This window comes from Rhinolophus hipposideros, assembly GCF_964194185.1.
Source record: "Rhinolophus hipposideros genome assembly, chromosome: 9".
Classification (NCBI taxonomy): domain Eukaryota; kingdom Metazoa; phylum Chordata; class Mammalia; order Chiroptera; family Rhinolophidae; genus Rhinolophus; species Rhinolophus hipposideros.
The window spans coordinates 55,477,996-55,502,885 of record NC_138055.1 but is presented as its reverse complement, the minus strand read 5'-3'; the positions used below and the strand labels follow the sequence as shown (position 1 = coordinate 55,502,885).

The following is a 24,890-nucleotide window of genomic DNA, read 5'->3' as shown; positions in this document are numbered from 1 at the left end:
GGACAATGAGAAACACATGCTAGCAACTCTCCCTGGCTGTGAAAGTGAAGATTCATTATCTTCCTGCTGTGGAAGTGAAGATGGTGTGATCCTCTGTGCAAAGAAATGGGTTGCTGTGTAAATTTTCAGTAACAGAAATGGCATGCGGTTTGTTGTTTTATCTGCTTAAATGCACAGGGAACAACTGAGTGAACAAACAAAAATGTCTTTTGTGGCCCTATTCAAACCACTAATGAATCTACATTGAAATTAACTTTGAAAAAAAAAAAAGAACTAGTAAACAATTAGCCAGCACCTGTGGGACAGTGTCCACAGAGAAAATAATTGCAACCATAATAGCATCAGTTGTAGAAAAAGTAAGGTCAGATGATAAAAATAACGATTGTAGGTTGTCTTAAATTGTCTAAATGCTGGGGGTCATCTAAGGATTTCTGTTCTAGGATACACTCAGATGATCTTCTCAAATCAGTCCTCCCCAGGTAGCTCTTAAAATGTTTTATTTCAATGATTAGGAGAATCAGTGTTTATCTATTTCACTCTACTGATCATGTAGTTCATCGACTGGCCCTACTAAGGTAGAACTGATTAGTGTTCACATATCCATATGAATAATAATCACTGCTATTTCATACTTAAAACACGCAGGGTCCTTGCTACACCCAAACATGTCATTCTGTTTATCAAGAATGCAGGATCTGGTGTATTTTGTTCAGTATCCACCATTTCACGTAAGTCCAGAGATCACTCCCACCCTTTCACAATGCTCAGCGTTGTCTGCTTTTCATAAAGCGCAGTAGCAGGGAACTGAGGAGTCTGAACTGGAACCAGAGAATCAATATGTGCGTGTAACTGCCAGTGCTGGCTTGTAGCTCCTCTCCCTATCCAAGATGAATATTAAAAATTGCATACACCCTCAGAGCATCACAGCAACCACATTCACTGGAAATGTCTTCAGATCTTTTATAAATGTGGGTCATTATTGAGAGAGGAGGGCAGGCCCTCAACAGCAGCAATATTGGAGCTTCAACTGGGCAGAGGGGTTAAGGAAGGGGAGAAAATAGGTGCTGAGGTAGGGAAGGAGATACCAAAGGAAGCAGGGACACAGAGATAGAAGAAGGCTTGGAGAAATGGAGCAGGGGCACAGTCACATGGGTCTGTTTCTGCACTTCCTGTTCTATCCTATTGTTCTATTTTTCTATCCTATTGCCAATATAATTTTGTTCTTATTCACGTGTGTTTTTTAGTCATGGTCCTCTGCATTCCCCTATATGTTTTAGAACCAGATTGCCGATCTATACAAAAATAATTTGCTAGGATTTTTATGTCATATTGGGTGACGTACAAGGTCAAACTATATGCTATACTAGCATCTTTTTGAAATAAAAACGTACAGATATCTTAAAAGTAGAATGATGGAAAAATAGAAAAATACGTAATTATGCAGAAGATTTCAAAACTCTTTTCTTTAGAATCGATAGAACACATATAGAGAGAATTGGAAAGGACATAGAAGGCAGATATAACACTAATAATCACCTTGTCCAAAATGAGATTTATACACCACACCACTGAACAGAAGCAGAACATACATTCTTCTTAAGTGCACCTGACCAATTCACCAACATAATCTATATTATGGACCATAACAATATTTATACTTGTACAATTTAAAAGAATATTCAATGACCAAAAAGGAATTCAACTAGAAATAGAAAGAATTTATTGAGTATTTGTTATGATTCCATATAATCTCCACTTTTGGGTTATTAATTTTCCTATATAGAAAACTTGTAGTGGTTACCCTATTGTTCACAATATTGGTTGTTCAAGAGCATTTTGTTTAATTTCCACATATTTGTGAATTCTCCAATTTTCCTTCTGTTATAAATTTCTAGTTTTATGACATTGTGGCTCAGAAAAGATACTTGATATGATTTCAATCTTTTAAAATTTAATGTATGTTTTGTGGCTTCACATGAGATCCATTCTGGAAAATGTTGTATGCCACTAAAAGGAATGTGTATTCTGCTGCTGTTGGGTGGAATGCAGATATCTTTTCAGTATCCTGTTTTCATTTCCTTTGAATATATCCAGAAGTTGGATTGCTAAATCATAAGGTAGTTCTATTTTTAATTTTTGGGGAATATCAGTACTGTTTTCCATAATGCCTGAACCAATTTACATTCCCACCACTGCTGTACTATGGTTCTCTTTTCTTCACATCCTTGCCAACATTTGTTATCTCTTGTCTTTTTGATGATCCATTTTTCTACATGTGGTTATCCAGTTTTCCCAACACCATTATTGAAGATTATTCTTTCCTCATTAAGTGTTCTTTGCTCCCTTGTCAAATACTAGTTGACTGTATATGCAGAGGTTTATTTCTATTTTCTGTATTCTGTATTATTGGTCCATTTGTCTATTTTTTTTGGACTATGGCCATACTGTTTTTTAATTACTTAGCTTTATAGTATAATTTGAAGTCAGAAAGTGTGATGTCTCTAGCTTTGTTCTCTTTTCTGATGATAGATTTGGCTATTCAGGGTCTTTTATGGCTCCATACAAATTTTGGAATTGCTTTTTTCTATTTCTGAAAAATGTGATTGGAATTTTCATAGGATTTGTATTAAATCTATAGATGACTTGGGTAGTATGAAACTTTAATAATATTAATTCTTCCAGTTTGTTAACATGGAGTATCACTCTGTGTCTTCTTCAATTTCTTTCATCAAAGTTCATTGTACAGATCTTTCAGTTTCTTGGTTAAATTTATTTTTAAGTATTTTCTTTTTTTTGATGCTATTGTAAATGTAGTTTTCTTCCTTTCTTTATCAGGCATTTCAGAGTGTGTCTCCACATGTTTGTAGTTTTCCCAGATTTCTTCTTGTTGGTGATTTCTGATTTCATATTATTGTGATCAGAAAGATACTTGGAATGATTTCAATATTATTAAATTTGCTATTGTTAAATTTGTTTTGTGGCCTATAATATGATTTATCCTGGAGAATGTTCTGTCTGCACTTTAGAAGAATGTGTATCTTTCTGTATCCTTCTGCTGTTGGGTAAAATGTTCTACAGATGTTTTTTAGGTCCGTTTGGTCTAATATATAGTTCAAATATATTTCCTTGTTAATTATCTGTCTGGATAATCTCTCCATTGCCTAAAACAGGGTATTGAAATCCACTATTATTATTGCATTGCTGAATATTTCTCCCTTCAGATCAATTATTTGTTGCTTAATATTTTTAACTTTTCCAATGTTGCACATATATGAGGTTAGACAAGAAAGTACATAAACTCATCCTATAAAAAGTGCTGCCCTGCTGAATATCACTGTGGTCACCTTCAAAATACTCCCCTTGGGAAGCTATGCACCAATGCTAGCACCTAGTCCACCCTTCAAAGCAATTTTGGAACTCTTTTTCTGGAATGGCCATCAGAGCTGTCGTTGTATTACCCTTGATGTCCTGAATGTCATCCAAATGTCTTCCTTTCAATATTTCCTTTATCTTTGGGTAAAGAGAGAAGTCACTGGGGGCTAGATCAAATGAGTAGGGAGGGTATTCCAATAAAGTTATTTGTTTAGTGGCTAAAAACTCCCGCACAGACAGTGCCGTATGAGCTGGTGCATTGTCATGATGCAAGAGCCATGAATTGTTGGTGAAAAGTTTAGGTTGTCTAACCTTTTCACGCAACCTTTTCAGCACTTTCAAGTAGTAAACTTGGTTAACTGTTTGTCCTGTTGGTATAAAGTCATAATGAATAATCCCTCTGATATCAAAAAAGGTTAGCAATATCGTTGCAACAAGTTCATGAACTTAATTGTCTGACCTCGTATGGGTTTAAAACAATTTATATAAAAATCCAAGCAATATTTTTTACATATATGGACAAAAGAATTCTAAAATTTGTAGGAGACGTAGAATGATAATAATGTGAAATACCTATCTAATTAACTAATAACTAATAGTTAATTAAGATATAAATTAATGATATTAATAAAAGTATCATTCTACAGGCAGACACATATGCAATGAATTATCAGAAGGGGTAAATACTGAATTATTATTTAATTATCCACTCTGAAGCGAGGAACACATTTGGACAGTGATCCTAAGTGGAAAACTTTTTCTATATGGTATTGACTTTTGCAAAAGATATTTGTTATTCATTTTAATTTAAAAAATAAAATTTTAAAAAATTCAAGTTTATTGGGTTAACAATTGTTAGTAAATTTACATAGGTTTCAAGTGTACAACTCTGTATTACATCATCTATATATGATGTTGTGTGTTCACCACCCAAGTCAGTTCTCCTTCCATCACCATATATTTGATCCGTTTTACCCTCATCTACCACCCTTCTCCCCACTTACCCTCTGGTAACCACTAAACTATAGCCTGTGTCTATGAGTTTTTGATTCTTTATTTGTTTGTTGTTCCTTTTTTGTTTTCAGTTTTATATACCACATATCAGTGAAATCATATGGTAAAAAACCGAAATATTTTAAGGATTGAAAATATTAATGGAATGAATATGAATGGATTTTAAAGTGCTGGATTTAGTGATTGAATAATATAATCAAGTATAATTAAGTAAAGAAAGATCATTATGCTGAAAATTTGGGATAAGTAACTTTTCTGAATGCAAGGAAAGTAAGAGAGTAGAGAAAAGAAGAAATAGAAGTTGAGACATTAAGATGGAATCATTTATTTTAATATTGATACAGTGTGCTATACAAAGAAGAGAGGTGGGAAGTAGAAATTTGATAAAAATTATAGAGAAAAATTTTCCCAGTGGTCAATAAAATTTTAATCACTGGGTAAGAATCAAAACAAAAAAAATGGAAATGATTAAATACATAAAGTTAACATAACAATATTATAAAAAAAATTCTCAGCAAATATAACTCATTTAAAAAGTATAAAGTATGAAGAATAGATATGAAAAATGTCTTATTCAGAAAAACATAAAATTTTTTCCTGAATTTTAACACAAGATTGCATAGCAAGAGAGAATATAAGCACAATTAAAGACCAACAAATAAGTGGGAAAATATTTGCAACACACATAGCAATCCATTAGTTAATGTATATAGAAATAACAGTAATGGCCACTTCTAGAAAATACTCTAAGTAGGCAAAGAAATTTATACAAAAATTCATTTTACATTGGAGCTGATAGTTGATTTAAAAAGAAACAACATAAGTTTATAATGAAAATTGTAGAACCATAAAATCAATTTGAGGTAGTCAATGTTTTATAGTATTGAAAACATTTTTTTCATAGAAATTACAAACAAAATTTCAGGTGTTAAGATTGAATTCAAATTATGATGGAATGCTCCAAAAAAGAGATATTGCATAGTTCCTCAAATGATGATGCAATTTTATAATTATTGAGATAAAAGTTTAAGTTTTTAATTATCAAAGTAATTTGAAAACATGTAAAGAATGTTTATATTTGTGAATATACCAATTAATATAAAATATATTTGCATAGGAAATTTTTAGAAGGGGTGTAATTTGAAATATTCAGGGTGGTTATTATACTTAAATTTCACTTTTCTATTTTATCTTAAAATAATTTTTGTTTATAATAAATATCAGTTAGTTAAGGTTAAATATGTTACAGAAGGAGTAAAGGGGTAATTGTATTCTGTTAACAGCTATTATGTTAGCAGCTGTAATTGTTATTGAATAAAAGGAAGAAAAGTTAGGCTTGCTCTTTTTCATCTGATTTTTATTTTGAGTGAAAGTCCTGGTTGAATGTCTTGGGAATCTTCAGTTCTCTGAGGACACCACCATCCCCACTGCTACATGCTCAAGATCTTTGCCAAAAGATTCCATGAAAGGTTCATTAAAGACTTTGGAACCTAATTCTCTTAGGACTTGTGTTTATTCATTTGGCTTCATGTTTGGCACATAAAACAAGCATCATCTTGTTACTGTAAAAAATTCTCATTTTGTGTCGGAAGGTCCAAATATCATGTCTGTTTAAACCAGAGAGAGTTCCTGATATTCTCCCAGACCTTGGAGTGGTAATTACCTTTCACAGTAACACAAATACCTTGTAGGAAAGTCTTGGCTACATAATAGAAATGAAGTGGTCAGATAAATCAATGCCATCCTAGAGCTGGGATGAAGATGGGTCCATGGATATGAGGCACCAGAAGGACACACAAAAGCAAATGTATTCTTCTTCATCCTTCTAACTCTTACGGTTCTCAGGGATAAATAACGAACTGAAACCACTATGTCAGTGGTCTTTCAGAGATTTAGAAAATTATTTTCTCTGAGAAACAGTTTGAAATGTGTTACCAAAACTAGAGAGATGTGAACAGTTAATTAAATTGTGTTGAAAAGAAACAAAAATTCATAATTTTGAATCAATTGAAGACTTTGATGGAGCTGGGTTTGTATAAGAATAAATAACAGGCTACCTAAAAATAGATGAAATGAAGGACTTCTAGAAGTAGCCTTGAATTGGAAATTATCTGCTGGTATAATTAAGATCCCTGCAGTCTTTAAAATGTTCAGTTCTCTAAAAGACAAAAGAAGTAAACAGATAACAGTTGAATGATACTGTTGAATCATTCAACTGTTGATACTATCAAACAGTTGAATGATAGTGTCAGTTTATTTTTCAAGATATTTAGGAGCAAGTACATGGTCTAAAATTTCCAGAGTTGTGTAAGGCACCAACCACATGTCCCAAGACTGAAGAAAAGAGAGGTGGGTTGTATATGTGATCCTATTCTATAATTCTGGTCTATTATTGTATTTAATTATTTTAATTACTTAATCTATGTGAACATTTATTTTATATATTGTTGTTTGTGTGATGCTAACATTGTTGGGAGTGCCCCCAACTTGTCATAAAATATTAAACCAGGGTCAGTTTTCCACCTCTTTAATGGAGATATTAAACTCTGGGAGATTAACTATGGGAAACAGGCAAATGGTGGGTAGAGTGTATCTCCCACTTCTGGAGAAAATGAATATTTAAAGTGTCAAGTGAACCCTTCACATAGCCAGTTAATTGGAATTTCTAAAAGAATTTATGTATTTCCCCGCCCCCCAATTTATTGATGGCCTTAAATAAGCATTGGAGAGAGAAATTATTTCAGCAGGTTTAGGGTAGTTAGTTGGTGTTGGCTGAGGAACAACCACAGAGCAGGTGCTGGTCCATATCCAGAATTTAAATATCCTTCAGCTCTGGTGTTTATATGTTTCTGACAGTTCTATTGAGGAAGCATGACCGGAAACCATAAAATGAAAGCCATTGGCTAAACACCGTGATCAGTCAGTTAAAACTTTTTGCCTTAATGCAGGCATTATATACATGCTGAGTGGGTAGTTAGGTTATGGTGTTAATAAAGAGCCATTCAGAACATCGCCTCCAAAAGTAAAAGCCAACAAGAATCCCCTAAAGTAGAGTCAGGGATATGGTAAAACTAAGTGGTGTCAAAGTAGTTTTAAAATTGAATATACATATTAAACAATATAACTTGGTTTAGGTCTGAGGGTAAATGTTATTTTGAATTAACTCTATATCTCTTAGTCCTTCAGCTCTGTGGTTATTACATTACACAAGATAAAAATCCTGTTTCCAACAATATTTTTATTGCCTCTATTTGTTATGTGTGACAAAAACACATAGAAAGGTCTTAATGTGTTTGGGAGATTGGGAAAGACGCTTCTGAAGAGTCTGAGCAAAAAGAGAGAAATGAGTCAATAAGAGCCAAGTATAGGTCAGAATCAGCAAATGGATGGAATAAATAGGGTGAGGGGGGACACAAATGATTAGATGAAAAAATTGTCCATAAAGGTAGTTTATGTAAAATGACTACCACAATACCTATCTCTCACTATGGTGGGTTTTTAGAGCCACTCTCCACAACTTTATTACCACCAAACCAATAAGCAAAAAACTTCTCCTTGCTAGAGTCAGGGAAATAGCAAAATGAAGTGAAACTACCTGCAATCTCAATAGACTTTCAAGATAGGGTTAAATTAAGATATCAGTTGTTAATATAGGGCAATAATTGTTGGCTTTTGGTTTTAGTATAGTGAACAAGGAGTAAGACGATTAATATAGATGCAGAGCATGAGGCATTCCATTTTTAACAAATTCACTTAGAGGGAGTGTGAAATTGCTGGGTGCAGATGTCTAACATTCAAAGAGATCATATCAAAACTGCACATTTTGAAATTGTCAAATATTAAATGCTGAATTAAACTCACAGGATTTAATCAATTCCCAGGAAAAACACATAGAGAAGCAGATTTAGGGAGGAAATGTGAGAAATATCAATGTGAGAAAGATGAGTAAGGGAAGAGATTCTTATAAAGCAGAAACCAGAAGGGCGAAACAAAAACCAGGAGTGTGGATATCCTGCAAACAATGTGTGTAGAACGTCATTAAAAGAAAGGAGTGATCAACAGAGCCAAATGCAACACAAAGTGTAAATAAAATGGCTACACTTCTTTGAAACTTAAAGAAATAACAGTCAAACTTGCCAAGAGTAGTTTCAGTGAAGTGGTGTGTTCAGAAGCTGTATTATAAGCAGCCGAGTAGGTTGGAAGTCAGGAATTAGAGGAAATTATTAGAAACTAAGGATAGAAGTCAGATTGGAGAGTGTATTTAGTACTTATAGAGCTGATTATAACATCAATGGTAAGAAGGAGTGTGTTTCAGCTAAATATCAGATTGAACTATAAAACACTAAGGATAATAAATTCTTCAGCTGCGTGCATAACATTTTCTCACTAGTGATTTGGTATGTATCAAAATGCTCTCTGTGTTCTACATAAAGCAATCGGTGGACAATCGGTGAAAATCAGATAAAGGCATAAACAATTTGACAAAGTCATGGGAAAGAGCAAGGAAAGGATTTTTTATATAGTAAATGTCCTTTTTAGATTAATTATAGGTTTGGTCATGCAGTGGGACAGTGTCCTAAATGGCTTTGAAAGATGAATATAGAAATATCTTGTGTCATAACCACCCCTATGTGTTTTCAATTTATCCAGGAAAAAAAGCTTCAAGTAGATAATGAAACTTAGTAAAATTTTAGATAGTGATTTGGAAAAAATTCTTAGGAAAATAAGTATATCCTAAAGTTCATGATTTCATTGCTTCCAGAGGAACAAGTGTGCTATGAACATATCTATTCAACAACTAAATAAAAAAGCATACGTTTAAAAAAATATGGAAAATTATGTTTTACTTAGACTATATTATTTAAAGAAACTAAAAAATTTGCTGTTTTTCAAATACAGATCATGACCATTTAGTAGACTATAAAATCAATTTTGTGATATGCATATTTATTTATTTATTTATTTATTTATGAGTTTCAGGTATAGAAAGCAACGTAATAGACATTTACACCCATCACAAAGTAATAACAACCCCCAAACTACTACCCCTCTGACATCATATATAGCTGTTACTATACCATTGACTATATTCCCTATACTGTATTTTACATACTATGACTATGTATATAGATATATATGTATATCTATATACATATATATTTAATTATAGTTGACATTCAATATTATTTTACTTCAGCTTCAAGTGTATAGTGCAGTGGTCAGGCATCTACACAGTGTATGAAGTGATCTGCCTGCTAAGTCTAGTACCCATCTGGCACCCTATGTAATCTGTACATTAGTGATTATATCCCCCATACTGTATTTCATATCCCCATCACTATATTGTGATTGCCAATTTGTACTTTCTGATCCCTTCACCTGCTCCCTCATCCCCACCCCCTCCCATCTAGCAACCATCAGTTTTTTCTGTATATTTCTGAGTCCCTTTCTGTTTTGTTTGCTCATTTATTTTGTTCTCTAGATCCCACATATAAGTGAGATAAAATGGTATTTGTCTTTTTCAGTCTGACTTATTTAACATAGCATAAAATTACTAGGTCCATCCAAGTTGTTGTAAATGGTAAGATTTCATTCTTTTTTATGGCCAAATAATACTCCATTGTATAAACGTACCACAGGTTCTTTATCCAATTGTCTATTGATGGACATTTTGGTTGTTTCCCTATTTTGGCCATTTTGAATAGTGCTGCAATAAACATAGGGGTGCATATATTTTTTTGAATTAGTTTTTTGGATTTGTTTTGGATAGATACACAGTGGAATTGCTGTGTCATAAGGTAGTTCTATATTCAATATTTTGAACAACCTCCATACTGTTTACCAGAGTGGCTACACCAATTTGCAATCCCACCAACAGTGCAAGAGCATTCCCTTTTCTCCACATCCTCGCCAACACTTGTTTGTTGATTTATTGATGATAGCCATTCTGACAGGAGTAAGATGATACTCCTCATTGTGGTTTTTATTTGCATTTCTCTAATTAGTGATGTTGAGCATCTTTTCATGTGTCTGTTGGCCATCTGTATGTCATCTTTACAGAAGTGTCTCTTCATATTCTTTGCCCATTTTTTAATTGGGTTGTTTGTTTTTTTGGTGTTGAGATGTATGAATTTTTTATAAATTTTGAATTTTTTTAGTTGTTTTGTTTTTGTTTTAAGATCAGAATAATTTTATTTACAAAGACAATGAAGAGATTTCCCATACAGCCTGCACTTTTACTCCTATTATTAACATATTAACCCCTTATCAGTTGTATCATTGGCAAATATCTTCTCCCACTCATTAGGATGTCTTTTTGTTTTATTGATAGTTTCCTTTTTCATGAAAAAAAATTTTTAGTTTGATGTAGTCCCACATATTTATATTTTTCTTTTGCTTCCCTTGTCTGAGGGAATATATCAATAAAAATATTACTAAAGGTAATGTCTGCAAATGTACTTCCTATATTTTCTTTTAGGAGTTTTATGGTTTTGGAGCTTACATTTAGGTCTTTCATTCATTTTGAATTTATTCTTGTATATGGTGTAAGAAGGTGGTACAGTTTCGTTTCTTTTGCATGTATCTCTCCAGTTTTTCCAGCACCATTTATTAAATAGACTGTTTTTACCTCAATGTAAATCTTGCTTCTATTGTCATAGATTAAATGACCATATAGGCATGGATTTATTTCTGGGCTCTCTATTCTGTTCCATTGACCTATGTGTCTGTTTTTATGCCAATACCATGCTGTTTTGATTACTATGGGCTTGTAGCATGATTTGATATCAGGTAGTGTGATACCTCCCACTTTGCTCTTATTTCTCAAGATTGCGGTGGCTATTCGGGGTCTTTTACGGTTCCATATAAGTTTTAGGATTATTTGTTCTAATTCTGTAAAGAATGTCATTGGTAATTTGATAGAGATTGTGTTGAATCTATACATTCATTGCCTTAAGTAGTATGGACATTTTAACTATATTACTTCTGCCATTCCATGAGCATGGTATATGTTTCCATTTATTTGTATTTTCTTTAAATTTTCTTTTCAATGTCATATTTTTCTGAGTACTGGTCTTTTACTTCCTTAGTTAAATTTATTCCTAAGTATTTTATTGTTTTTGAAGCAATAGTAAATGGGATTGTTTTCTTAACTTCTACTTTTGATAGTTTGTTATTAGTGTTTGCAAATGCAATTGATTTGTGAATACTAATTATATTATTTCAAATGAGATACATTAGAACAGAAAAAAATTAGAGAGCTGGGCATCTAAGTGTTAGCATTTCATTAAAATTGTTGTTTCAGATATATGAAAGTGTGTGTGTGTGTGTGTGTGTGTGTGCACGCTCACACACATGTATACACTGGACTGCAATTTAAAATGTGTACCTTGCCATATGTTGTACTAAAAAATGTTTGAATGCCAGGTTTCTAACCTGTCAAATAATTTATCAACAGAACTGAGAGAATAAATTATTTAAAAATATTCATTATCAACTCAAACATATCCATGTAAAATTCATGGCTTAGCTTTTGTAAACAAAATCCCATTGTGAAAGTAAAACATTTTCCCCACTCTCTTCTCAGATCGTATCTCCCTCAGTTTTACATGAAAATTGGGCAGAAATTAGGAGCCAGAAATGAGAAACCATACATCACTAACCAGCTTTATCCTCTTGGGATTGACAGATGATGCACAACTGCAGATTCTTATTTTTATATTTCTACTTATCACCTACATGTTGAGTGTAACTGGAAACCTGACCATCATCATCCTCACATTAATGGATTCTCACCTCAAAACTGCAATGTACTTTTTTCTCCAAAATTTTTCCTTCTTAGAAATCTCATTCACTTCTGCCTGCATTCCTAGATTCTTGTACAGTATATCAACACGTGACAGGACTATTACCTATAATGCTTGTGCATGCCAATTATTTTTTACATATCTTTTTGGAGTAACAGAATTTTTTCTCCTGGCCACCATGTCCTATGATCGATATGTAGCCATCTGCAAACCACTGCATTCATGACTATCTTGAACCATAGAGTCTGCAAAAGGCTTATCTTCTTCTGTTGGATAACCACTTTGTTGATCATATTCCCACCACTTAGCTTGGGACTGGAACTGGATTTCTGTGACTCTAATGCCATCGACCACTTTGTCTGTGATGCTAACCCTATCTTGAAGATCTCATGCTCAGACACATGGTTACTAGAGCAGATGTTTATTGTGTGTTCTGTGTTGGTCTTCATCATGACTCTCGTGTGTGTGGTTTTGTCCTACATGTATATCATCAGAACGATTCTAAGGTTTCCCTCTGCTCAACAAAGGACAAAAGCCTTTTCCACCTGTTCATCCCACATCATTGTGGTTTCTATCACCTATGGCAGCTGCATCTTTGTGTATATCAAACCTTCAGCAAAAGATGAAATGGCCATTAATAAGGGAGTAACCATACTCACGACTTCCATTTCCCCCATGTTAAACCCATTTATTTATACTCTGAGGAACCAACAAGTGAAACAAGCCTTTAATGACTTAGTCAAACGAATAATAATCCTTTCAAAGAACTAGGGGAGTGTTGAAGTCAGGATCCCTGAGCAACTTTCTTGTTTCTGCCCTATTTTGTCTCTTCCTGATCTACATTTGGCCTTCCATCCAGTAATGACCCTGATCAATTTACACCTTGTGTCTCCTTATAAACCAATCTCTTTGAGAATAACTTTTATTAAGAAAAAATAAAAATAGTTGTTTTCGGAAATCTAAGAATGACCTCACTCTCACCATTTCCTTACCAATGCGGAAAGGGTTTGGAAATTTATCATAAAATATCAGTGCAATAGTGCATATAACTGTTTCAAAACAAAACTACTCTAATAAGGGGAGAAATAATATTAAAAAGAATGAATACTATTGCTAAGTGTAACAAGGAATAATTTATAAAATTGCAAAAAACTTGTATATTTTAAAACAAGGAATGAGTGTAAAGGTTTAGGATTTCTTTTCTTTTTTTTTTAAAGGTTTAGGATTTCAAGAAAGGTTTACTAAGAAGGAGTCTTTACATGAATTAAGTTAAAATGAAGAGAGAAATGCATTGATAATTCCTCGTAAAGAATTGAAATCTGCATTGAAATTACACAAAACAGATTGATACTCATGTACCAATTGAAATATTAAATCTTGGGCTGACCTGGTGGTTCAGGTGGTTGGAGTGCCATGCTCCTAATGCTGAGGTCAAGGGTTCGGTTCCCATATGGGCCAGTGAGCTGTGCCCTCTCCAGCTAAGATTGTAAACAACAGCTCTCTCTGGAGCTGGGCTGCCGTGAGCTGCTGTGGGCTCCCATGAGCTGCTGTGGGCTCCCATGAGTGGCCAGTGGTCAGTGTGAGTGGTTGGCAGCCAGCTGCTGTGAGTGGCCGACTCACTGACAACTGGCGACTGACTGCCTCAGCCCCGGGGAATGCAAGGCTCATAATACCAGTGTGGGCTAGGGAACTGATTTCTACACAACTAGATTGAGAACGGCTTGAACTGAATTGGGTGGGGGGGAGGCAAAAGAAGGGGTGAGAAAAAGAAATGTTAAACTTTGACTATGGAGTATTTAAACCAAGCAAACAGAGGACTGCATATCCAAAAAAACTAATAGGAATTAGTGCAGAAAAAGATTGTGCAGAAAAAAGGAGAATAGAAGAGGAATACTAATATCAATGAAATGACTTGCTTTTACAAAATGAAAACCCTACTCCATTCAAGAATCCAAAATATGTACCTAATGATATCCCTCAAAGAAGGATCTGCATTTAATTACTTGTTAAATTTTTCACCAACTTCCACTTTTGTATTCCAACATATTAAAACTTCCTTTGATCTTTGTTCTCTTACTTCAGGCTACTGTTCATATCATGACCTCTGTAGGCAGAAAATTTCCCCTCACCTTTCAGCTACTCAACCCCCAGCATCTTCCAGTTTAAAAGACATTCCAACAATATTGGGAGAGATGGATATGCTCTCCATCTATTCATATGCACATAGGTTTTGTCCCTTGGTCCAGCTGCCTGCAGGCTAGGGTGATTGGCTTGAATCATTTCCTATTATGGTGTATGGAATTCACAGATCTTGAGATTGACTAGCTTTATCTCCTTTACTTCCCCACCTAACTAATAAAAGCTAATGCATTGGCCTGATTAGGTGCCATAGCCCAGACCTTGAGGCTGCCGGTCCTTGGCCTCTGCACTTAAACTCTAAAAAAAAAAAAAAAAAAAGACATTCCGACAAAAAATTTTTTGCTGACTCGTCTTACTGCTTCATCACCAACACTGCTACCAAGACTGGATTAGTCCTACTCATGGACACTTGTGCCATTACTTATCTGCTGCTTTCATCTCAAACCAAACTACAATTTCATGTTTACTTGTTTTTATTTGAAATGGTAAATGCCTTGGGGAATGTCTATCTTGTCCGGCAAACTCTAGAATGCTTTAAACTTGGCATTTAGAGAAACATTAGTTACATAATAGGTAATCTTCCAACATGGTGATTTCATACTTCAGATAATGCAAAATGAGAATTTGTATATGAAAATAAAAAAAACACAAAGGTGACATTGGACATTAACTTTTGAACAAAAAAGAATGACTATCCTGTTAAAATATTTATTGTTTATTTTGTGAATGAAATAGTCAGGAGGAAAGTCAAAATTTATTGAAAATTATACTGATAAACCTGAAAATAACCCTACAAGTTATAGTCATAGTTTACACTGGAGAAATGTGGAAAAATTAAGGGTTAGAAAAGTGAACTTTACTAGCAAGTACTAGAACTAGGATTCAAAACTAGTTTTATTGATTTTGGAAGAATCTGTTTGTTCAAGTAAATGTATCTGCTTCTCACGAGGCATCAAGCTGATTTCAAGGAACATCCCAAGAAACACCTTTTAATACTAAAATTGAGCAAGGTTTATATCAAACAATTTACATATGTAAAGGTAAACTTTAATGCATTTAAACATATACCTTATTAATACTGTTAATAATAGATAATGTTTATTATTGTAACTGAATAAGATACACTAAATCTATTAGAATAATTTAAAAATCATACTACCAATATATAGAAATAAAAAGCAAGTGGAAATGGAAAAAGAAGTAAAAGCAAGAGAACAGGGAAAAAGAAAAAATCACCTTATAATGTGGATCTTCAACCTCATTGAGTAAAACCTGCCTCCAGGCGTTTTTTTTGAATCATCTGTTTTCTGACAGAGCCTCCTAATGTGATTCCGTTAAAACACTAGAGGACCCTGCATGAATTTCTCAAAATCTTAGTGTTTGAGAGAAAGGGTCTCCAAATTCAGTGTCCTAGGACAAAAAATGTTTAGTGGCCTTCCAAATTTCAGCCAGACAAAAGCAATGGGGTACGTATCCTGAATCTAGGGTTATGGTTTAACTTCAAATTTCTAAAATAGTTATCTTCTCTGATTCTTTGATTTTGCCATAACCTGTGCTACTAATCCATCAAATGAAATCTAGGCGATATGTATACTTTAGTTAAGATTTAATCTTTGCATTTTTTTCTCCATGTGTTAGTTCTTTAGCCTACCTACACTACTGAGGTGAAGGGTGTGGAGTTCAACTTCTGAACATCAATTCCTTAGTGATATCAATTTATATAACTTCTGTTGGACCACTTTTCTTTGACTTCTTTAACCAAAAGTGAAAATCATTTTCTACACAAGCCTGGTATGTTCTTTAAGTATACAGCTTGTTCACAAATACAAATAGTATCAATAATATTATATTTCTAAATCATAACATGGCTGCTAATTGTATTATTTAATCACACATTTCCTCGATATGAGTTCTAAACCTTTTGAGAAGTAGACACAGGAGTCAGATAAGTGTCAAGAGTTGCTTTATTCATGATAAATGTAGATTGAAGAATGCAGCTCAGGTGAGAGAGTTTCCTTATTTTGGCCTGATTTATTTGCCATATTAGAAGCTGAATGTTTCTGAAATCATTAGGGGAGCTAACTCAGAGGGAAATGGAGGGAGGAAGACAGCATGCCTGCCTTACAGGTAGCCATTCATGAGTAGTGATTTTATCCCAATCTCAACAAGCAGATGAATTTTGTAGAAAATTGTGTAGTGATCTAGGTTTTTAAACCATTCTCAAATGGAAAATTTAAAACATCCACAAAAAGAGTCAAGATACAATAATTAACAGATATGTACCCATCATCCAGGTTCCATAATCATCAACATAATAAAATTATTTTTCTCTATCACTCCCCGATCTTTTGTGTTTTTTTTTGCTGGCATTTCACCTTATAGCATTTCACCCTTAAATCCATTGCATTTCACCCACAACTTTATCAATAGGTATATCTAACTGATGAGAAAATTTTCTTTTATCTACCATCATGCCATTATCCCACATATCAATATTATCAATAAATCATTATAGATTGTCATATTCAGTATGTATTCATATTACTCTGGTTCACATAATGATTTTTTCTCCCAATTGAGGGGTTAGAATAAAAATCCAAACAGAATCCACATATCATATTTTGTTGTAATGCTACTTACAACATATTTTTGTATTCCTTTAGTCTTTTCATTTTTTTTGCATGAATTGATGGAAAAATGATGCCACGTGCAGTGTTTAATATCCTTGATTATTTAACTGATTGCATCTTTATGGTATCACTTAACTTGTTACTCTATCACCCAATTTCCCTTTAATGTTAATTAGATTTAATTATTGGTTAGATTTAGATTCATATTTTTAGCAAAGATAGTTGATAGGAGGGGCTGTGTGCTTTCTATTGCATCATCTCATGAGTCTCATAATGTCTGTTTGATCTACTTAGTAATGCTTAGATTGATTAGTCAATTTCCTTTTAGAATACTGTACACTCATGGATTTTTATTTTTTTGGTATTTTTCAATCCATTACAGTCATTATTATATTTTTATGCTCAAATTTCAGGGCAGTAGTTAGGATCCAAATTGGTGCCTGTGTCCTCATATGATTTTTTTTTTTTTGTGTGTGTGTGCTTTGTTTCCTTCTGGAACAATGATGTTCCAGGCTCAGTTTGTATGCTTCCTACCCCTAACTTGGAAACAAATCTTTCTTCAAAAAGCACTGGTTTCTCTCAGTGGGAAATTCTGTTTAGAAACTACATTCTGTTACCAGAATTACTTAAAATCTAACATGAGTAACGGGCCCCTATTAGTGCCAAAAAATTTACACTGTTTAATTCTGCAAGTTTGGTTTCTGCCCTTTCTTTCTCTCACATCTTTTGTTCCAAGTATAGCCATGCTTTACATTAAAATCAACTTGGTTAACAAATAGAAAAAAATATCCTACTGACTTCACTGACTTTCTGAATATTTAGCCTGTATTGCAGTTGTTACCAGTTACATAAACTAAGACTCTATTAACTGGAGTAGAACATTAAAGTTTAATTTAGCATTCTATGGCAAAATAATTATTACATTCAAACAAGGAACATTTTAGATAGAGAAAATAGCTTTATTTAATCTGGAAAAATCTGTGGAAGAGGTAGAATATACTTTACGCTTTGAAGTAAAACAGGGAAATAATATCTTACATTGTAATTCAACTCATGGGCATACGTAGACATCTCTTTCAGAAAATCTAAATTTTAGAATCTAATTAAAAACATTTTCATTCGAATTCCCAGGTAAGATGGTGGAGTATTTAAATGCCGTGCTTGTCTTCTTTCAAAACCACATCAAAATTACAGCTAAACTATAGAGCAACCATCATTGAGAATCACCTGATGTATAGCTGAACTGAAGACCTACAACTAAGGACACACAGAAGAAGCCACCTCACACTGGTAGGAGTGGCAGAGCCACGGAATGAGCTGGTCCCATGCTCACTTGTGACCATTAAAAATCGGGAGGGGTATCTTGGGTGTGGAAGTGCCCCCCAGAGGAGTGAGGGATCCCAGTCCTACACCAGGCTTTCAAATGGAGGGTTCCAGTGCTGAGGAGAGAAACTCCCACAACTTCTGACTATGAAACAAGCAGTGATTGCAGCTGAGTGAGATAGAGTTTGCTGCACTTCCACGTGGTTCTCTTAAAGGGCCCACGCACAGACTTACTTACTGACTGGCTCTAAGCTCCAGTGCTGGGCAGCAGCTTGAAAGGCTCCAGGGACATATGGGGAGGAATTGAATTGTCTGGCTTCAGGGCAAGGGCTGGAAGGGCACGTTTCTTCTGGACAAAACAGCTGGCGGAAGCCATTGTTTCTTTGTTGAACCCTCTACCTTCCTGGCATGCAGCTGCAGGCAGCCACTGTATCTGAGTCTCCATTAACCTGGCTAACACAGTTTTTTCAGTCCACCCTGGTGGTTCCCTGAGATCCTGTCCCACCCATAAGGCTGTCAGCCTGTTTCTTAACAGAAAATTTGTAGGCCAGAAGGGATTGTCATGAAACATTCAAAGCGATAAAAAGCAAGACCTACAACCAAGATTATTCTACCCAGCAAAGCTATCATTTAGAATTGAAGGACAAATCAATAGCTTCCCAGATGAGAGTAAACAAGTTCATCATCACCAAAGCAGTATTTCAAGGAATCTTAGAGGGACTTCTTTAAGACCAAAAAAAAAAAAAAAAAAACCAAAACAAATCAATAAAAAATATGAATAGTAAAATGGCAACAACTGTATCAACAATCACTTTAAATGTAAATGATTAAAGACTACAAGAGAATCTTAAAGCAACAGGAGAAAAGCAGCCTGGGTGTCCATCAATGGATGAATGGCTAAAGAAGAGGTGGTACATATGTACAATGGAATATTACTCAGCCATGGAAGGTAAAATGGGTTCTTGCCATCTTCAGTGGCATGGATGGACCTGGAGACTATTGTACTGAGTGGAGTGTCAGACTGAGAAAGACACATGCAATGTGATTTAGCTTCTATGTGGAATCTAAAGAACAAAATAAACAAACAAAACAGAAACAGACTTATAGATCCAGAAAACATTTTGATGGTTCCCAGACAGGAGTGAGGTTGGGGATTCATGGAAAAGGGGATGAGATTAAGAAGTATAAATTGTTAAGATGATTAAAGGGGATGGGATTAAGAAGTATAAATTGTTAAAACGATTAAAGGGGATGGGATTAAGAAGTATACATTGTTAAGATGATTAAAGGGGATGGGATTAAGAAGTATAAATTGTTAAGCTGATTAACAATTTATACTTCTTAATCCCATCCCCTTTTCCATGAATCCCCCACCTCAATCCTGTCTGGGAACCATCAAGATGATATAATACAGAATTGTACACCTGAAATCTATGTAATTTTACTAACAATTGTCACCCCAATAAATTAATAAAAAGAAGTATAAATTTGTTGTTACACAGCAGTCATGGAGATGTATGGTATAGCAGAAAGGATTGTAAATAATATTGTAACAACTATGTGTTGTGTTATATTGGTACTAGATTTCTTGGGGTGATAGATGGAAGGGATGTTGTGGGGCAGGGTGGAAAAGGTGAAGGGATTAAGAAGTACAAATTGGTAGTTACAAAATAGTCATGAGAATGTAAAATAAAGCATAGGGAATATAGTCAATAATATGTTAATAACTATATATAATGATAAGGGGGTACTAGACTAGTCAGGGGGATCACTTTTTAAATTCGGACATTCTAGCCTTTGATTTTATGAATTTGACTACTTTTGATACCTCATGTAAGTGGAATCTTAAACTACTTGTCCCTCAGTATCTGGCTAATTTCACTTAGCATAATGTCTTTAAGGTCCATGCCTGTCGTTGCATATTGCAGAATTTCCTTCTTTCCCTCCCTACCCCTCAACTCTGAGTCAAGCCGTTGTTCTCAGTCTAGTTGTGGAAGGCGCAGCTCACTGGCCCATGTGGGAATCTAACTGGCCAACCTCGGTGTTAGGAGCGTAATGCTCCACCTACCTGAGCCACCGCGGCTACCCAGAATTTCCTTCTTTTTACAGAATGAGTAGTATTCCACTGTATAGCTGTACTACATTTTCTTTATCCATTCGTCAGTTGATAGACATTTGGGTCATTTCTTCATCTTAGTTATTGTGAATAGTGCTGCAATGAACATAGAGTACCAACATCTCTTTCGGCATCCTGATTTTAATTCTTTTTGGATAAATACCCAGAAGTAGGATTGCTGAATCATATGGTAGTTTTATGTTTAATTTTAAATGACCTGAGTGACTTTTAAATTAAAAAATTAAGGGAAAATGTGTGAGTCAACAAAAAATGAGGAAAATATTTTTGACAGAGAAACAGCATATGCAAAAGACTACACATGAAAGCACAGGGGAAAAGCAGGTTCAAATTTCTGGAGCCTGAAGTGTTAGTGGGATTAGGGAAATGGTTACAGATGATGAATTGTATAAGCTTCTTTTTTTGGAGTAAATGTGGTAAACAGTTCGTGTTCTTGCAATATATAAGTTTTTATGTCATAAGCGATGCAATACCTTTATTACAGCTTTTCATATTCCTTTGGAAAACTTTTCTATTTCCAAGATGTTGTATATCTAGTTGCATTTATTTCTTGGATTTCTTCAACTTCAGTTTTTCGCAAGTATTTGCTTATTTTAGTGACATTTTATGTTGGCATTTCAGTATATGTGTCTACATCTGGCAGATGTTTTTGCAATACCAAAATATTTAAATTTCTCTAAAAAATTATTATCTGTTTTCACCATCTTCTCTTTAGCTTCATGTAATTTTTGGAGAAAATCTTATGACATTTAAAAGGTTTACCAATTTGCTCTGATACAAATATTATCATTTTTAAGTTTTAGTATTTTAGATGTTTCTCCATAATTATGAGGTTTATATTCCCTTTAATGAAAAAAAATATTTATTTGAGTCAAGTTTACAATTTTGTTTTCTTTAACATGGAATTTATTCTGTTTACCACTGAGGGGACATAGGAGTAAGTTTTTGCTAGTTTGTTCCCTCCTCTATTTCATTGCTTAAAACCGTACCTGCCCCATAGAAACTGCCTAGTACATATTTGTTATATGAATCAAGAAATAAATCCTTTGAAAGTTTTGGATTGGATGAAACACTGGCAACCATTACTTATTCTTTTGCTGGAAAATGTAAACATTTGCATTTCTCTTTTGATATTTCTAATTTGGAGATATACTGCTATTGTATTTTTATTTTTTGTTATTCTTAATTTGGAGATGAAGCCAGTATTTAAATTCAAAATGCTATTAACATGCATACTTATGGAAGGGTCTTAGAAGAGGTTTATGAGGTAGATGACACTAAATTAGGATGAATGAGAATGTTCTGAATAGCTTAACACGAGTAGGGAATGTGGTAAGTTCCTTATACCGTGTTTCCCTAAAAATAAGACCTAGCTGGACAATCAGCTCTAATGAGTCTTAGGAGCAAAAATTAATATAAGACCCGGCCTAATTCTAATATAATATAAGACTGTCTCTTTAATATAATTTAATATAGTATAGCATAGCATAATATAATATAATATAATATAATATAATATATATAATACCGGTTCTTATATTAATTTTTGCTCCAAAAGACACAAAGAGCTAATGGTCTGGCTAGGTCTTATTTTTGGGGAAACACAGTATGTGTTTATTTAGCTTCACATTCTCTTATTGGAAAATACCTGAATTCTTTTGATTGAGTTATGGAAGGCTTGTTTGACTTGCGTGTTCCTCAGTGTGTAAATAAAAGGGTTCAGCACTGGAGCAATGGAAGTAGTGAGCACTGTCACACCCTTGTTAATAACCACTGATTCCTTTGCTGAAGGTTTGATGTAGATAAAGATGCAGCTGCCATAAGTGATGGAAACCACAATCATGTGGGAAGAACAGGTAGAAAAGGCTTTTTTCTTTTGCTGGGCAGAAGGGAATCCTAAAATTGTCTTGATAATATAAATGTAGGACAGTACCACACACATAAGTGTCATTAGGAGGGTCACCACAGCACAGATTATAACAGTCTGTTCCATGAACCAAGTATTTGAACAAGAGATTTTGAGGAGGGGAGATGCATCACAGATAAAATGATCAATGGTATTAGAATCACAAAATTCCAGATTTAAGCCTAGGCTAAGGGGAGGGATTATAATAAATAGACCAGCTACCCAACAACAAAAGACAAGTCTTCTGCAGACTGTGCTATTCATAATAGTCACATAATGCAAGGGTTTGCAGATGGCCACATAGCGGTCATAAGACATGGTGGCCAGGAGAAAAAATTCAGTTACACCAAAGAGGTCAGTAAAAACTACTTGGCTGACACAAGCATTGTAGGTAATGACTTTGTCACCTGTTGCTATGTTATACAAGTATCTGGGAATACAGGCAGATGTGAATGAGATCTCCAAGAAAGAGAAATTTTGTAGGAAATAGTACATGGCTGTTTTAAGGTGAGAATCCAATAAGATGAGGGAGATGATAGACAGGTTCCCAGTTATGCTCAGCATATAGGTGAGAAAGAGAAAGATAAAAATCAGAACCTGCAGCTGAGGGTCATCTGTCAGTCCCAGCAGAATGAATGTTGTTACTGTACTGTTTCTCATTGTTGAGTTCCGACTTCTGTTAAATCTGCATGTGACATTGAGACATTTTATTATAGATTGTTTTTAAAAGCATGAAATATACCATATTCAAGCTTTAACCATTTATTATTCTAAAAATATTTCCAATTTAAATGCATACTATGTAAAAGACTACTTTTGAGTCCCATGGATCTGTCATTTCATAGGAGCAAAATGTCTTGACTTTCAAGAATTCTGTTTGATGTATTTGCTTGACACATTTTTCCTTTTTAAAGTGTTAATATATGTCAGACAACTTGGGTTCTTTGTGCACCTCTGTAGTCACTGGAAGTTTCTGTTCCAACTCTATATTTAAAGAATTTTGTTTTCCATTTTTTGTTAATTGAATACATGGGTTTTTCTCCCCTGGTCACACCTCTAAATTCTATATGAGTGCATGTGCATGTGCACATGAGTGAATGCACTCCCACAACTGTTTCAGCTACTCTCCTGACCCTGCCTTCTTCTAAAGTTTCTTTGTCCCTAAGTAATCACTTATAATTCATTGTGAGCAGAACATAGACTGTCTTAAAGCACAATATGCTTATGCACAGTATACATTTATACTTTTATGAAATGCTCTGATAAAAAACTTCAAAGATATTACAGATGATATGTTTCTCCGATCCTTTTCTCTGTCTGTTAGTGTTTTCTTATCACTTCACTCTCACCATACTAATATTTCCTTTGTATTTTCATCAATTCCTGCTTTGAAATATCATCTTTCAGGTGATTAGTACTAAATCTGTATCTTTGTAATAGTCCTTTCTGATTCTCAGATGCAACCTAACACATCTATTTAAACATTTCACATGGACCTCAAATCCGCTATGTCACAAATAAAACTCATGATTTTCTCTATCACTTTCTTTTCCTCCTCTCAATATGTTCTTAACAATAAAGATAATAGACTACATTTATTGAGCGCATTCCATGTGACAGATATTTTAGTACACATTTCTCATGAAACATCTGTTCTTTGTCTTCAACTCACCTGAATAGATACTATTCTTCCTTTGGTTTTCAATTTCATCTTTAACCTTGCTGGAAAATTTCCTGCCTGTCTGATGAATATGCAATATCTAATCCTTGTCAATGTGTTCCCAAGGAAAACAGTGTTTTCCTATTTTAACACTTAAGACAATACCAATTTGTGGGGAGCATGAAATGTATCTTTTTCACCATACAGCTAACATAGCTCCAGATATGTTGTCAACTGTCCAATAAATTTTTCTAAATGAATTTATCTATGTATGTTTTGCAGACACCTATGAATCTGGTTTTCTATTTGGACTTATAATTCGAAGCACTTTGATATGAACTTTGTTGAATTAAATTTTCTTTGTTAGAATCTGTGGTGGAATTATTTTGTTTTCAAAGAGGATCAACTTTTCGGCTTTTGTTTATTACTTTCACAGGAGGTAAAAAAGAGAAATTACCCTCTCTGTGCTCTATCATCCAGTAAAATTCTGTTGATACAGTTTTTGCCATTGAGAGCTTCTATCGGAAGGTGTTTAATCCAGAAGACATGGACTTTTTTAATTCCAAGTTTGTGTTAATAGCTCTTCCACAGGCATTGACAATTGATTACATTAGTAGGGACTCAAATATTTTTATTTCTTAATTATTCATTCTTATTAAATTTATTGGGGTGACAGTGGTTAGTAAAATCACATAGGTTTCAAGTGTACAATTCTACAGTACATCATCTATATATTTTATTGTGTGTTCATCATCCAGAGTCAGTTCTCCTTCCATCACCATACATTTTATTTTATTTTTTATTTTTTATCTTTTATTTATTTATTTATTTATTTATTTTTTTATGAGGAAGTGCAGAAGATTTATTCAATACAAGGCAGTATCTAATTTCACTTACATACAAATAA

General features: G+C 34.1%; 1 protein-coding gene and 1 pseudogene across 2 annotated transcripts; one reads left to right on the top strand and one right to left on the bottom strand.

Moving 5' to 3' along the window:
• The first annotated feature begins 12,024 nt into the window (after window positions 1-12,024).
• Window positions 12,025-12,962, top strand: LOC308502091 (olfactory receptor 6C2-like; annotated as a pseudogene). The gene has a single exon. The product of its transcript is annotated as an olfactory receptor 6C2-like (transcript).
• A 9,079-nt stretch (window positions 12,963-22,041) lies between these two features.
• On the bottom strand, window positions 22,042-22,983 carry LOC308501900 (olfactory receptor 6C2-like; the record flags this gene model as incomplete). Its single annotated transcript, XM_081058977.1, has 1 exon — window positions 22,042-22,983. One exon carries the CDS (start codon window positions 22,981-22,983, stop codon window positions 22,042-22,044), a length of 942 nt encoding a protein of 313 aa, XP_080915103.1.
• Window positions 22,984-24,890: the final 1,907 nt, after the last annotated feature.